Source organism: Colletotrichum scovillei, assembly GCF_011075155.1.
Source record: "Colletotrichum scovillei strain TJNH1 chromosome Unknown Contig00006, whole genome shotgun sequence".
Lineage (NCBI taxonomy): Eukaryota > Fungi > Ascomycota > Sordariomycetes > Glomerellales > Glomerellaceae > Colletotrichum > Colletotrichum scovillei.
In genome coordinates this window covers 4,037,604-4,052,194 of record NW_023336264.1, presented here as the reverse complement: position 1 = coordinate 4,052,194, position 14,591 = coordinate 4,037,604, and the positions used below count along the sequence as shown (strand labels likewise).

At 54.5% G+C, this 14,591-nt stretch overlaps 5 protein-coding genes across 5 annotated transcripts; 2 read left to right on the top strand and 3 right to left on the bottom strand.

The window, feature by feature from the left end:
• Positions 1-269: 269 nt before the first annotated feature.
• On the bottom strand, positions 270-1,574 carry HER10_EVM0010255 (uncharacterized protein). The gene is made up of 2 exons (XM_035479721.1): positions 1,459-1,574; positions 270-1,399 (listed from the first exon to the last, which is right to left on the bottom strand). Exons 1-2 carry the CDS (start codon positions 1,479-1,481, stop codon positions 469-471), a joined length of 954 nt encoding a protein of 317 aa, XP_035333217.1. The 5' UTR covers positions 1,482-1,574; the 3' UTR covers positions 270-468.
• Positions 1,575-1,770: 196 nt separating this feature from the next.
• On the top strand, positions 1,771-5,377 carry HER10_EVM0012131 (GTP-binding protein TrmE). The gene is made up of 3 exons (XM_035481532.1): positions 1,771-2,168; positions 2,223-3,727; positions 3,801-5,377. Exons 1-3 carry the CDS (start codon positions 1,872-1,874, stop codon positions 3,817-3,819), a joined length of 1,821 nt encoding a protein of 606 aa, XP_035333469.1. The 5' UTR covers positions 1,771-1,871; the 3' UTR covers positions 3,820-5,377.
• Positions 4,414-6,059, bottom strand: HER10_EVM0003428 (uncharacterized protein; the record flags this gene model as incomplete). Its single annotated transcript, XM_035473103.1, has 2 exons — positions 4,414-4,758; positions 6,039-6,059. 2 exons carry the CDS (start codon positions 6,057-6,059, stop codon positions 4,414-4,416), a joined length of 366 nt encoding a protein of 121 aa, XP_035332389.1.
• A 1,948-nt stretch (positions 6,060-8,007) lies between these two features.
• HER10_EVM0003610 (uncharacterized protein) lies at positions 8,008-11,008 on the top strand. Its single transcript, XM_035473280.1, has one exon. The coding sequence runs from the start codon at positions 8,087-8,089 to the stop codon at positions 9,575-9,577; it is 1,491 nt and encodes a 496-aa protein (XP_035332408.1). The 5' UTR covers positions 8,008-8,086; the 3' UTR covers positions 9,578-11,008.
• Positions 11,009-11,444: 436 nt separating this feature from the next.
• On the bottom strand, positions 11,445-14,353 carry HER10_EVM0012630 (mannosyl oligosaccharide glucosidase). The gene is made up of 3 exons (XM_035482023.1): positions 13,931-14,353; positions 11,913-13,879; positions 11,445-11,850 (listed from the first exon to the last, which is right to left on the bottom strand). Exons 1-3 carry the CDS (start codon positions 14,190-14,192, stop codon positions 11,587-11,589), a joined length of 2,493 nt encoding a protein of 830 aa, XP_035333532.1. The 5' UTR covers positions 14,193-14,353; the 3' UTR covers positions 11,445-11,586.
• Between the last annotated feature and the right edge of the window lie 238 nt (positions 14,354-14,591).

Below are 14,591 nucleotides of genomic sequence, written 5' to 3'. Positions count from 1 at the left end.
TTTGTCTTCACCGAAAGCCCCCTGGCTCGAGTAAGTCTCGGTGAAGCATGGATCACTGCTCTAGACCACACGCAAATCACCACTCACCTAGGTAGTTTCTGGTTAGGTGACGTACTCAAGGAAGATTTAATACCAGAACTTTGTAACAGCATGCACATCACTAGGCAGTCACCTATTCACACAAACTTGCATTCTAAACGGCCCATGGTCCACTAACTTTATTAAGAGTGCTGAGTGCATCAACAAGGCAAATGTGAAGGTATGAGACAGAGGGCGAATAGGAGAGAAGCACGATTATACCATGCACGCAAACAACGACAATGCAGCGATATTAAACAGCCATTTGATAAAAGGTATATCACAACACACGGTAGTATGCACAATGCCCCCAGTTTTTGATTTTCCGTCCCGTAATCAGCCGTAAAGGTATCCGCGCCAGACGCCATTGGAATTCCACGCGAGCCTCTCTCACCAGGTCAATTCCTCCGCAATCTTGGGGCGCTCCTCCTGCTTCTGCTTCAGCCTCTTCTGGTTCATCTTGACCGCCCGGCCGCGCTTGCGCTTGTCGCCAGCCTTGCGAGCCGCCTCCTCGTCGCTGTCTTCAGAGTCGTCGTCCTCCTCCTCGTCATCATCCTCGGCGTCATCGTCGCTCTGGAGCCAGTCCTCAATGTCCTCGAGCTCCTCGTCACTCTCCTCAATGTCGGAGACATACTCGACCTCCTTCTCCAAGTTGTCCTCGGACTCATCCTCTTCCTCGCCCTCCTGCTCCGACTCCATACCGGGGTCCATGTCCTTATCACGCTTGCCAGCGCCCTCCTTCTCCATGGAGTTGAGGACTTTCCTCCAGATCGACTCGCTGACGTTGAGGGGTTGGTCGCCGTAGGCGCCGGAACGTAATCTCTCGACAAGCTCGCGCTCAATGGTACGCTCCAACTTGGCGGCGGCCTCGGCTTTGCGCTCTCTGGCCTCCTCGCGGCGCCGGATCTTGGGCGCCATCTTCGGTACCAGCTTCTCACCCATGCGCTCCTCCTCGGCGGCGATCTTGCGCATGCGAATGTTGACTTGTGTAAGACGGGTAAGACGCTGTTTGCACTTGTGGATGAGGAACTTGGGCCAGTAGATGAGCTTGTCATCGAGCATCTCCAGGGCCTTGGCGTAGTTGTTGGGCAGCTTGATGCGCTCCCATAGCTTCGAGGGCATGTGCGCACGTTCGATCGTCTTCATGTAAAGGTACAGCGTGTCCTTGTTCGGAGCGCGTCGAACGGTGGCATAGCGGGAGTTTGCCAGCGGGCACGATTGTCGGTTGCAGAGACCTGTGACATTGTTCTCGTTTCTGCAGAACGTCTGCTTCTTCTCTGTGGAAAGTTTGAAACTGCAGAACTGCTGGTTGATGATTTGCCTGGGGCGGGGTGGATTAGAATTGAAGCCTGTAATTAATTCTGTTAAATCCAGACTCACCAGATAATCTCGTCGGACGCCATTGTGACGGTTTTTTGGCGGAAATTGGACGAGGTTGAGAGTTGTCAAAAGGCCTTGCCGTTCGTCGAGTGCTGGAAGAAAACCGAGGCGGCGGGGCGCTTCCAGGTTGGTTTTCCTCGCTCTTGACGCTACAAAAAAAAATTCCATCCAACAGGCAAGTTGCAGGGGTCTGAGCCTTATCGCGATAAGCTCGGGGGCAAAGCGGCCCGGCCGACCAATCGAACGTCTTGAATTGCAATAGCTCCCAAATCGGAACTTTGTCGACAGCGGGCATTTCAATAACATCATCTCATACAATCTCACTTTCATGTATTTTTGATCGCAATGCGAATGTAGTTGGCTTGCACATAGTAATTCTATTCTTTTCTTTCATTCAACTGTCTTACTAGTCCATGCATGCTCTTATTCGGACGACAAGGAGCCTCGGCCGAACCCTCCCCTTACACACTCGAAGATGTCTTAGTGATCGAGGTTACAGCTCATTGAGAGTTCGGCCCCTGGCGTTACCGTCAATCGCTTTAGGCTTCTTCTACCAACGAAATACACCACAAAACACGAGTACTCAGTCACGATTCATTACATCGACGTCAGAGGTCATTTTCAAGGAAGACACCATCTATGCCTTGTCAACAGCACAAGGCCGGGCCGGCATCGCCGTAATACGCATTTCTGGTCCCGGATGTATAGATGTGAGAGCATTTCCTGCAAGTGAATGAAACCTCGGCACTAAAACTCAAACCTAGGTCTACAAAGGCCTATGCCCGAACAAGGCATTGCCAAAACCTCGATATGCATCAGTCAGAACCCTCGTAGACGGCCAAGCCGGCGAGGAGGCACCAATCTTGGATTCAAACGCCTTGGTGCTGTACTTCCCCGGACCCAAGACAGTGACCGGAGAAGACGTCCTAGAACTTCACGTCCACGGCGGCCCCGCAACATTTAAGGCAGTCCTCGCCGCGATCCCGCGATGCGCCTCCACCTCCGAAAGCAGCAGCAGCAGCATCATTCGCTACGCCGAACCAGGCGAGTTCACCAAACGAGCCTTCCTCAACGACAGACTCGACCTCGCACAGGTGGAGTCCCTGGGCGACACCCTCTCCGCCGACACGGAGCAACAGCGACGGGCCGCCGTGCGCGGCAGCTCGGGCAGTCTGGGGAGAACCTACGAAGGTTGGCGCGAGCAGCTCCTCCTGGCTAGAGGCGAGATCGAGGCCCTCATCGACTTCTCCGAGGACCAGCACTTTGACGAGTCCCCCGCAGAGCTGATGAGCAACGTCAGCGCGCTCGTCGCCGACATGCGGCACCGTATCGGTGTCCACGAGCGCGCGGGCCAGCGGAGCGAGCTCCTCCGAAATGGCATTCGCATCGCGCTGCTTGGTCCGCCCAACGTCGGCAAGAGCTCGCTGATGAATCTCGTCGTCGGCAGGGAGGCATCCATTGTCTCGATGGAGGCTGGCACGACGCGGGATGTTGTCGAGGTCAGCCTCGATATCCGGGGGTATCTCTGCTCCTTTGCGGATACGGCTGGCATCAGGACGAGACTTGCTGCCGGTGGTGGTGGCGGTCTCTCTGAACCTGCGTTGGGCCTGGTTGAAGAGGAAGGTATCCGGCGCGCGAAGCAAAAGGCCTCGGAATCCGACATCATCATCGTCTTAGCGGCCGTCGAGCCCAGCCCTGGCCCCGACGGCGGCTTCCACATCAACTATGACGCGGAGACGCTACAACTGGCGTCCGAAGCGCAGGCCTGCTTGATCGTGGTCAATAAGCGCGACGCCGTCGACGCCGCCACCTTCTCCAGCCTCCTTGAGCGCTTCAGAAACGAAACAGCCTCTCGAATACCAAATCTCCGCACAGCGGAGATCATCGCAATCTCCTGCCGCGAGGCTGAAGCGCAAGCCAAGTCCCCCTCCGCCAGTGGCAGCGCCGGTCAAAAAGACCCGGGCGCGATCCACGGGCTCATCGACCGCCTGGTCGAGTCGTTCGCCGGCATGACGGCCCTCCCCGTGGACCAGCAAGACCTGCTGGGCGTGACGGCTAGGCAGGCGCAGCTGCTCGAGCAGTGTCGTGGGTTCCTGGACGAGTTCATGGCTGTCGCGCACCCTGAAGAAGAGGGAGAAGACGGTGGCGAGGAGCCTGATATTGTCCTGGCGGCGGAACACCTGCGTTATGCGGCAGATAGTCTTGCCAAGATTACGGGGCGCGTCGAGGCCGGGGATGTGGAAGAGGTTCTCGGTGTGATTTTTGAAAAGTAGGTCTTGACTATTTGATCTCTCATGGTTTCGTGTTTGGCACGTTTCACTGACACTTCTTGATGTTTTCAGGTTTTGTGTAGGAAAATAGTGATTAGACTACTATCGAATCCCGGACGGCGAAGTCCTCATATATCTAAATCTAATCTGTCGTAGACAAAGGAGAAATAGGAGAAATAGAGGAGAGAAGAAGAAGAGAGATGCGAATCAAATCCGTCAACGCCGACCCAATGCGACAAAAGAAACTATTCCTCTTCGGGAAGAGGCACGCCATGCTTGCTATGCAGTCCCAAATTCCAATGAAAGAAGAGAGAGGAGGGGAAAGAAGGAGTGTGATCCGTCGCGATGCTACCATTTACCCCAAACTCCGGCCCAATGCATGAGATAAGAAAAGAAGAAGAAGGATCGCCGCCGCCAGAACCCTTTGAAGCCCAAGCCCTCCATGCTCGCGCAAGGAAAGCAAAGGGCAGGGTTGGCGGACGGATGCAAGTGTTGAAAACGCCGGTCTAATGCTGATAGAATAAAAAATGTCGAGCTCGCATGTCTGATGCGGCGGGACTCGCTGTCTTATTCAAGACATTGAGATAGCTGCGGCAGGAAGATTGAAGGATGCGAAGCCGGTAGCCGAGTCCTCGTGGGATCAAAGAACCCAGGAGGGCCGTGGTGCGAAGGAAGGGTAAGACGCTTATTTGTCCTCCTCGTCGTCGCCATCCTTGTTGTAGCCGGAGCGGCCCTTGTTCTGGCCCTCGTCGTCGTCATCGCCGTCCTTGTTGTATCCGGAGCGGCTGCGGTCGTTCTTCTCCTCGTCGTCGCCGTCCTTGTTGTAGCCTGAGCGTCCGTAGACGGCGGTGGCGGGAGTGAACAGAAGAGTGAAGGCGGCCATTGTGGTTGAATTTGTGGGTTTTGTGTGTATTGGAGGAAATTGAGTCTTAGGTGGAAGGCGAGGTAGATGGATTGTCGATGGTGTAAGTGGTTGATGTTTGTTTGTATAAGAATGGATACTTGAGATTGTTCTAGGATTGTATGAGAGCTGTGTCTAAGCTTGTGATGCTGGGTTGTGAATGTGATGATGGATCATATTCCTGCCTCAGATGGGGATATATCGAGTAGTTTATATAGGCCTCAAGGCATCCATATTCTCTTTCATATCGAGAGACGGGGGTGGGTGTTGATGAGGCTCATCGTGTAGGGGTGAGGTACCTTAGACAGGTACGGAGTGAGATCCCAGCCCTACCTGCCTTTACGATTTACCTCAGCTCAAGGGGGGCAGAAGAAGAGAAACCCAGCCATTGGTACCTCAACTTGGCATCTCAGCCTCCGTGCGAAGGGGCGCGGACGCCCGGGAAACGGGTATCGCAACGGCTTGGAGTTGGGGCGTTGGGCTTGTGTGGGAGATTGAGATACCTGCGATGCTAGTTTCGGCACGGCCCCCACGGCTTCTCTGTCTCGCTCTCTCTAGGCAGCCCTTTTGCTTTCCAAATTTGGGATATGTGGAGGGCGATGACATGTACCCAAGGCAACCAAAGAAGATTACGACCGGGGGCGGGTAATAGTTGGAAAAAAAAAAAAAAAGGACCCATGAAGGACAAGTTTTAGCCTTCTTTCTACTGAGGTACGAGGAAGTATCGTAACACCTTTCCTCTTCCCTGGGCAACGTGAACGAAGAAAGTTGACATCCATTACTGCCCGTCGCGCGCGCGCGCATGTGGTATGCGTGTGGTGTATGTGTGTGTGTCACTGTCATCGGTCTGCAGACCACTCGGCATACGGCAGACCAGAAACCCGGGCGACTTGATGGTGGGCTTCGCAAGGTTCCTCGTCATGATGTGAGATGCAATGTGCGAGGCGAGGGGGGAACGCCATGCGCTGGAGTGCCGCGGGCCTGGATTGCGGTGATCTGGGCAGATGTGGCTCTCAAATCAGTTCCCTGTAAGTAACCCAGGAGCTCCGCAATAGGCTGTCATATCAATGGCTCATTTCCGTTTCTGGTCGTCAGAGGGCCAAGGGTGTGGCTCACTGGCTCGTCCTCTGAACTTTTGGAAACAAGAGGGACAGGGACGAAATCCAAGGCGACGGGTTTTGGTTACACGGACTGGTGCATCATGATTAGTCGATGCGCTAAAAGAGACAGGAAAAGATTGTGAGCAAGTCTTGTTTGGCGAATGGGAGAGGCGCTGACAGGGAAGAGGTCGGACGTGTAGGGCTGAGTAGTCCAAAGGGGACCACCTGTGCAGAGGAAAAGTAAGCACCAGCCTAGCCTGCCTAGAGAGACGTCTCAGGTCGGCCCGGATGAGATCGCGTAGCAGCCACAGGGTATGTCTCTGTCAGCATCTTGGAGGCTGTGCAGATGTTCTTCTTCTTTCGACTTTCTGAGCAGCGAGGACTGAAGACTCTCGAACGTGGGCCACGGTAGAGAGTCGATTGGAGGGGATGGAGGCTGACATAAGGGCAACCAGCGCATCTCCGGTGCTAGAGGGAAGTGATCTAACCGCCTCAGCCAGCTTGACGGTCACCTGTGTAATTTTAATTCGTTGATTGCAGTGAAGGTTGCGACTGCCTCCGGCGGTGCCCGTATGTCCTTCCTTTGGATAGGCGTAGTCATTACAAAGCTCCGGAGCTGCTCGGTGTTTGAGTCCTATGGTCGGTGAGCAACGGATGGGTCGGTCATGGCCGTTGATCCCGTCATTGGTAAGACACCGGCGGTTGCTCCCCCGACAGTGATCGACACTGCAGGTGAGCAGGCGAAAGAGTCACCGGTGTCGTAGGTACCTGTATATGAAATCGCCTTGTGAGGCATCTCATGTGACCACAAACGCGAGGCATCGCGAAGTGACGGGCATTGAATCACGGGCATGGAAGCGGAAAGATGGGTGATGCCGGAAACTCCGCTCAGTGCTCGCAGCAAATGACTGCCTTGACTCCGTGGGGGCCCCGTGGAGCATCCGGAGAGACGGCAGAAGGCGGTGCTGGTCCGCATCTGGAGATGACCTAAGATCCTTTGGCCTCAGTCGACAAGGCATCGAGTGGTAGCTGTAGTCATCATGTCTGGCGTGTGATGCCGAAATGGATGTGGTCCAGCTTGACCGAGTATGCTCAAGACGGCCTAGGGCGCATCAGGAATCGGACAAGACCGAAGTGTGAAGTCATTGGCAGGTGTGATTGTAGAGGGGCATCGCATCGGTAGCGCTGGGCGACAGATATGACAGAATACGACTGCTATTGCCGCAAGGTTCGTGTTTCGGGCAAAGTGGTGTACTTGGTTGCAGGCCCATGATCCTTCGAGCGATTCGAAATAATCGAAACCACTGTGACTCAGCGGATGCAGTGCAATAGTTGCTGGAGCCCTGTTGCCAAGTCTAAATCAGGCTTTTCGATGGGCAGACTAGTCTTTGCGGTTGCCGTGTATCTTTTGAGTGCCAACATGTTCGCGTTACCTTTGATAAGATGGTTGTCCTCCGTAAAGGCTGCTTTTGAAGAGATGTCGTCGTTGAAGGCGTAAGATGGGACGAGATGAACGGGGATGCGACTGGGATGTTGGGGTCCAAAAGGGGCCGCTCAATGTTCCTGAAGCAGCTGCCTAAGGAACTTTGAAGTTGCAGTGCCCGAGTGCGATCGAAGCCACGTGCGACATTTCACCCATTGCCCGCCGCTGGGATGGGAGTTGGGGGCGGCCTTCCTTTCCTGAGTTCACTCCAAGGTACGCGAGTACCTAGATATCCGTACGGATGACTAAGGAGAACGTGGGCAGCAAAAGGTCTGAGCTTTGCGCCCCCCAGACGGGAAGGCACAGCAGAGGTTCGCACTTTGCAAGGGAAGGAGGCAGGTCCTTGCTAGGGGCCGGCGCCCGGACCTTCTATGCGGCCCATCCAATCCTCCCCCTCCAACGTATTGGCCTCTAGTGTTTAAACCCCAAATCCTTCCCAACTACATTCAACTACCTTACCATCGGATCAATGCCAGCCACTATCGTGTCGTAAACTTCGAGTGACGATGGTGTTGAAAACGTATGAAAGGATATAGTCATAGAAAATACGCCGCCTTAGATAGGTGCGATAGCGACGGCTCGTTCCCATTCTTGTCCTTCCAATCCGGGCGCTTCTTGTTTGCCAAGTGACAACCAACAACAAACAAACAATAACCAACGCCACCAACAGAATGCTCTAACACAATGCTGAGCCGTCAATATGGAGTCGGGTACCTGTGCCGTATGGTTACTGGGTCAGGAGTTTCACCCATATCTCGCCCCTCCTCTCTTTCTCTTTTCCTCTTCAGGGTTTCTCTTCCACTTCCACGAGCCGTATCACCTCTCTTGATGCCAACTGCCTTCTTTGCCCCGCGACGAGTCGACATTTTGCGCAATGGAGTCTCTACCTGTCGAAGTCCTCCAAATGACCCTGAGCTACCTATGCATGCATTGCCGAGACCCCACCGGCTTTCCTCACGCAGACACACAAGAGATCCGGGACGACAAGAGAGCATTGGCTTTCCTTTGCAGAACCTCGAGGCGCATATCTGCGGTAGCCTATCCGATCTTGTACCACTATTATGCGACGGGAAACATGCATCTTAGACAGACAGTTATTACCAGGCAAAGGCCCATCAGAAACACTTACGAGCCGAACCTGGTTCAGGAATTTACCCGTACCATCCGACAGCGACCTGACTTGGCCTCATACGTTGACGCTATGCAGGTTGCAAGCTGGGATCTGGAAGTCAATTCTCGCCTAACATCGCCGGACTCCTCCAGCTCCGACAGCAGTGTGTCGGATTCAGAAGTGCCCCCCGAAGTTTGGGAAGCTGCCAGCACACTATACGCTGAACACTCGAGGAAGCCACAGCCGCCGACACCGCCGACACCAATAAAGGACTATAGCAAGCTGGAAGGCGAGATTCCAGATTTAGTAGCGGCTATCCAGTCTTGTCCTCGTTTGCAAAGTCTTCTCGTCAGTTACAGTGACCACGACCCCATCTGGCCCGAAAAAAGCTGGCTGGGGCTGAGAATGCCCTCGATACGTCGTCTGGGTGTCATAGTCGGCCTATCCAGGCAATGCACACTCTATATCAATTTTGCCGGAATGGGGAACATGTTTCCCAACGTGGAATCTATCCATGCGAGCACGGGAGGCCTTTGGATTCTTCAGCGCGGCACGCTTCCGACCAAAAACCCCAAGGACTTTTTGACAAAGTTGAAGAGCCTATCGATTGCGGGGATGCGGGATCCTCACTTGGAGGAGCTGTTGAAGTGTCTGCCTGGCCTCGAACGCCTTGAAATCACCAACATGAACTACGATTGCTCCTGGCGAAGGGCCCTCAAGCCGGTGCAAAACCGACTCAAGAGTCTTCACGTATCCTACCACCTCAAGCCGCACCATGGCATGAAGCTTTGGGATGTCAAGTTCCGCCACAGCGAACGGTTGAGATTACTCGGCGCTCTGGAGGAACTCTCGCTCGACTGCCGGTTAATCCGGGACGTCGTCACGCCCTACGCTCCCGAAGCGAGACTGGCATCGCTGCTACCGCCATCGATTCGCGTTTTTAGGATTCGGTATCTTCATTATGTCATGTCAAGAACATTGAAGTACCTGGCAGACGTGGCACCCACCCGCTTCCCGCATCTCAAGCTCATCCACATTGGGGTGAGCGAATGCGAGGCGCCCGGAAATGAGAACATGGTTGCGGCAATGGAGGAACCGACGCGCCGGCTCTTCGCGGCGGTGGGCATCGATTTGTTGTGGACGCAGGATCTGGTTTGGGAACAGAAGAGACCTGGAAGGTTCCTGGGATCGGGGATAAATTTGACGGCCGACATACCACTTCCGGTGGTACCCGAGCATATGATCATTCATTAACGCAGAAAAGGGTGTGCAGAGGAAGGACTTCCGGCTGACCGTCGTGAGAAGCTCATGTGTTGTCAGTAGTGGTGTACTGACAACGTCGGTTGGGATATGCTGATGGCATCGGAGTCGAGAAGAGAACAAATAACGGAGACAACGGGTTTCTGAAGCAGTTGAAAGCACGAAGCAGGGGAAGCCTAGCAACACGTCGGTCGGTGTACATCTGCTAACTGCCTCCACATCGACTTTGAAGTCGATAGGCCTATCTCACTTAGCCAATACATCACTTACACGCCCATGAGCTAAGAGGCATGATGTACATACTTCATTCATCTACTATCCGCCCGAGCAATCAGCAACGGCAGGATAACAAGTAAATAAGGTATATACATCATGCTTCACAGCCCCTAGTGAATCCCCAACGCCACGAGACATAAGCTGAAATCGTCCAAGAAAGGCTTGGGAATATGAAACATCCACACACCTTCCTGTCCTCAATTCACGGCTGCCTGGTTCGGAAAGACGGAGGCTAACCTGATTTAGGATATCTCACTTGAGCCGCATCAGCCTTACAACCTGCATGTAACCACCACCTACCCTCCATAATCAATATCTCTCCTGCTGGTCTGGTGCTGACCGCCGAGCCAAGACTTGGGTTCCACAGCAGCCCTGCCACTCGGTCAGCGAAAGTAGGAGAGACGCACGTACACAGCCTACTAATGCAATGTAACCAGAGCCAGAAAAGGGCGGGAAATTGCAAAGAGAGAGAGACCTCGTGGCTATGGAGCGTGAGTAAGAAAGAGAGCAACTCTGCCCCTCGCCAACCCTCCCCCTTGCCAGCCTTGTAGATCTCCGAAAAGGGAAATAGAGCCAACCTGGAGTGGTGACATGGAGGCGTGTAGGTGTCCATCTGCATGGCATAGTTGGGAAATCATGTGTAACGTACCACACTTAGCAAAGGTCACGTCAGGCGGACCCGCGGCAACCATTTCTGGGTCCGCGGCCCTCCTCAACCGTCAAACCGAAGAGGCGCGAAGAAATAACGGCAGATAGACTAAGAATGCTATGCGAGGAAGGAGAGAGGTGGTGCCCGTGGCTTAGGACTTTGCTAAGCCCAGATATCACTCACCCACGGACCAAGAGTTCTGCCAAGGAGGAGCCTCTTGAGGGCTTGGCAGGCGGATTTGAGGTATCACTAAGAATGTCTTGTCTTGGATCCTTCACTCGGCGCGCTCCTACGCGGGCGGTCCCGCGTGTTAAACGACGTGTTTTGGGCCCCCATGAGGCGGAACTGCTTCCGGAGCTTGGAGGTGCCTTCGTCTACGGATATTGACGCAGCGGGAATAACTTCCTTCATGAGCTGCGCGTTCCACGTCGTCATTGATGTCTTGGTGCGGCGAAAGGGGGACCCTCCGCGTTTGTCCTGACTTGGAGAAAAGGACTATACATGGATGGTCTCACCTAAAAAAAGTCTGGATGGCAAGGTTACCTAACCAAATCTGTCAGGCAGAAGCAGATGATGTCGAAACGATGACGGACGCGAATGCTCACGGTGTTGCTCGTCGCCTTCTGCTCGATTCGGTCGACAGGGACGGACGTGGTGTGTGTGCTGACTTCAGTTGAAGACGGCTTACATATCCCCCTTTCCTTTTCGGTATCTGTGGGCTGACGCTCCCCGGCCGAACGAGGAATTGTCAGCACACCACACACATTCACACTTACATGCGACTATCAAAGTTCAAAATTCGGCAAGACCGAGCCAGGCATCTCATCCTTCTTCGGAAACACGTTCGAGGAACCTGGGGAAAAGGGACCTTGCATGTACAACGGATTCAAAGCCAGCCGAACAGACCGACCTTTTTGCATAATCTCATTCCCAGGACGGGCTTCTCAAACCAGCGTGCCGCCCAAAAACCACACTATGCTTCCCCCCCCTTTTTGCTCTCTTCTTACTTCATATATGCATTGCCTCTCCTCGATGCGCGCGCTTCCGTGTGATGTGATGAACAAACAAGGTACGTGATTTACAACTCGTCCCTGACGTGACCGCCGCCGCTGCCGCCGCCAGACTTGCTGGGCTCCTCCATGGCCATAAGTTTGACAACCAAACTCGTCCAGCCGGTGAAGTGCTGGGTGCGCTGCCCCTCGCCCGTCTCCGGGTTGTACTGCTCCCATGCGAAGCCCGTCTTCTCCCAGCTGTTGTAGACGGTGTCGACGAGGTTCTTGCGGAGGCGAGTGAAGAGGTCCGCGGCCTTGGCCTTGTAAGGGCCATCCTGGGAGGCGACATTCTGTGGGACTAGTTAGTGATGGGGGATTCTTGTCGGTGGGAGACTGGGTCGGTGTAACTTACTCTCAGCTGGGAGACGGCCATGTAGTTGATTGGCATCCACACAGGGCTTCTCCAGTAGTTCTCGGCCGTGCCATAGAATTCATCCTGCTTGCTCAAACTCCTGAGGCCGTGGGGGCTGAAGAGGTGCTCCTCGTCGCCGAGGAGGTCGAGGAGCTTGCCCAGCTTGGGGTCGTCGGCCTCAAGAAGACCGACCAAGAAGGGGAACAGCGAGATATAGCCCTTGTGGCAGACGAGGGTGTTCTCTTCGTAAGCGTCGATCGTGGCATCGCAGTAGCAACCCTCCTTCTCGGACCAGTGGAGGTCGTTCAGGTTGCGGCGGATGGCGTTCAGATTCGTCTTGAACTCATCAACCTGCTCCGCCATGCCAAGAGCGTCGGCAATGTTCATCAGCGACTTGGTCATCAATCCAACCCAGGACATGAGGTCGACGTGGAGTTCACCGGGGTGAGGGGGCTGGGGACGAGGGTAGTCATCGAGACCGCTCGTGAGAACGTGGGTCTCGGTGCGGCCGCGCCACCTGTAGCCTTCCTTATTCGAGAACGCGTCGCGGTCGTAGGTCTTCAAGTCTCCTCGCTGAGTCTTGCGGAACCAGTCGTACTGCTGGCGGACGAACGGGTACAGCCTTCGGAGGAACTCCTCTCCGAGCTCGACATTGTCCAAGTGGGCGTTCTGCAGGGAGGCCTGAGGACCGAGATGCTCTTTTTCGGCGGGCTGGCTACCGTTGGTCTTGCGCAGTCTCTCCATGAAGCCTTCAATGATGAGGAAAAGAGTGGGAGGGTTGGCGTAGTGCGGGTACTGGACCTGGAATTCCTCGGGTACCTTGCTCCGAGCCTCGAGACCCAGAATCTGCTCGCGAGGGATCCATCCGTCTTCGTCCATGGTGTTGAACCAGCTCTTGACAATCTCCAAGGTCAAGTCAATATCCCAGTCGGCGATGGGGATAAGGTGATAACCCTCGTCCCAAAGGAATCCTCGAGGGAAGAAGGGGCGAGACGGAACAGCCGTGAAGAGCTCATACGGGCCCTCCAACTCCTGCTGCTTGCGTGCGCGGGCAGCAGCGGTCTCCTCCCAGAAGCCTTCGTTCTCTTCGTCGTACTCGGGGGCGTAAGAACGATCAATCAGCTGCGAGCCGTGGAAGTATCCGATGCCGCCAAGTAGGTTAGAGAACATGCTCTTGGCGAACTTCTTGTATTTGTCGGCAGTGAACGGAGCCTTCAGGCTGAAGATGGAAGAGAAGCGTTCTCCAAAGAACTCGGTTACCGACTTGATCTCGCGCGTGACATCGGCACTTGTGAGCTCGGGGCCCGCAGAGGCAGATGAGAAGATGACGTCAAACTCAAAAGCTCCCTCAAACATCTTCTGGACGACGTGCGTGTTCCCTTCGCCGGGCTTGTTCTCGATCTGATAGGTGAGGTATGCCGGAGGCGGCTCGTTCATCTCGTAATTCTCCTGGACAAACTTGACGCTTTCCTGGATGAGGTTGAAGACAACACCCTTGCCCTGCCACTGATGCTCCTCGGGAACTGTCAGAGATCGTATCGTCGTGCGATCGGGGTGTCTCTTTTCGGACAAATCGTGGCTGCTGGAAGGGTGCTTGCCCTCTCCCTTAGTGATGACCAGCTTATACTTGCCGAGCTCCTGGGAAGAGCCTTCGAACGCAACATCGCCGTCGAACCCAGCGGGATCATTCTCACCGGAGAATGCAAGCTCTGCTTCGCTGTTGTCTTCGGCGATGTAGTAGTGGATCATGGTCTTCAGATCAGCGGGTGCACCCTCTCTCGGAACACCCTTGATTCTGGCAGCCCAGCTACCGCCGTTGGCTCCACCGGGGACCTTAACAAACGAAGTGGTGATGTCAATCTGATTGCCTTCGTCGTGAATAGATTGGATGCCTCCCTTTCGGGCATCATACTCGTCCCATCCATAGCCATGAAGGCCTTCATGCTGTTCGCATGTGTAGCGGAAACCTAAACTTGTAAGCCTTTACACATGTATGAAGACGACGGTATACAACATACCTTGCTGAACGTCTTGGTAGTTGTCGACTCTGGACCACATCAATCCAGTCCACAGACTCTTGGGGGATCGGTTGCGGACACCGAAGTATAGGTTCGACTTATAAGGACCCCAGAACAAGCTTTCGTTGTTAAGCCGACCGACCTCGGCGGTCAAGATGGAAGCCGAGCCGGGACCATCTTCCGCCGCAAGGGCTAGCTGTGCCCCAAAGATATTGAAGAGGGAAAGCGTGAGGAAGACGGCCAATTGCGTTATGCGGGCCATCTTTGCGGTGTGTGAGTGATCATTCAGCGCTCATCGGAGCTCTGAGGGGAACAATCTGACACTCACACAACAGCTCTGTAAAAAATTCAAGCTGTGTGCGTCAATTTGTGTGTGTAAGGTCAAGTGTGAAATAGAGAAGTGAACGAAGTCGGGTGTAAGATGAGAAAGAGGTAAGTATCGATGTACCTCTGGCCAACGCTGCTGGAGTGAACACGTTGGACGACTCGCAAGCTGCCCGGGATGGAGCTCGGATTGAGGCTGAGGTGAAATGTGGCTTTGACAGCTTGCTTGACGTCGGCTGCCAAACGAACCAATCAACCCCCCTGAAGCAGGTCGAGCTTGGGCCAGCTTATGTGTGGCGGCGGGTGTTTTAGCGTCAACCCCGTTGTCGATAGCTGC

Excerpts from the sequence above, each read along its gene's own strand:
- HER10_EVM0003610 (XM_035473280.1), top strand. The coding sequence starts at position 8,087 with ATGGAGTCTCTACCTGTCGAAGTCCTCCAAATGACCCTGAGCTACCTA.
- HER10_EVM0012131 (XM_035481532.1), top strand. The coding sequence starts at position 1,872 with ATGCATGCTCTTATTCGGACGACAAGGAGCCTCGGCCGAACCCTCCCC. Across the intron at positions 2,169-2,222 it reads CTGGTCCCGGATGTATAGAT|GTCTACAAAGGCCTATGCCC; the intron begins GTGAGAGCATTT and ends ACTCAAACCTAG.
- HER10_EVM0010255 (XM_035479721.1), bottom strand. The coding sequence starts at position 1,481 with ATGGCGTCCGACGAGATTATCTG. Across the intron at positions 1,400-1,458 it reads GCGTCCGACGAGATTATCTG|GCAAATCATCAACCAGCAGT; the intron begins GTGAGTCTGGAT and ends ACCCCGCCCCAG.
- HER10_EVM0012630 (XM_035482023.1), bottom strand. The coding sequence starts at position 14,192 with ATGGCCCGCATAACGCAATTGGCCGTCTTCCTCACGCTTTCCCTCTTC. Across the intron at positions 13,880-13,930 it reads CTACCAAGACGTTCAGCAAG|GTTTCCGCTACACATGCGAA; the intron begins GTATGTTGTATA and ends TTACAAGTTTAG. Across the intron at positions 11,851-11,912 it reads TGGCCGTCTCCCAGCTGAGA|AATGTCGCCTCCCAGGATGG; the intron begins GTAAGTTACACC and ends CTAGTCCCACAG.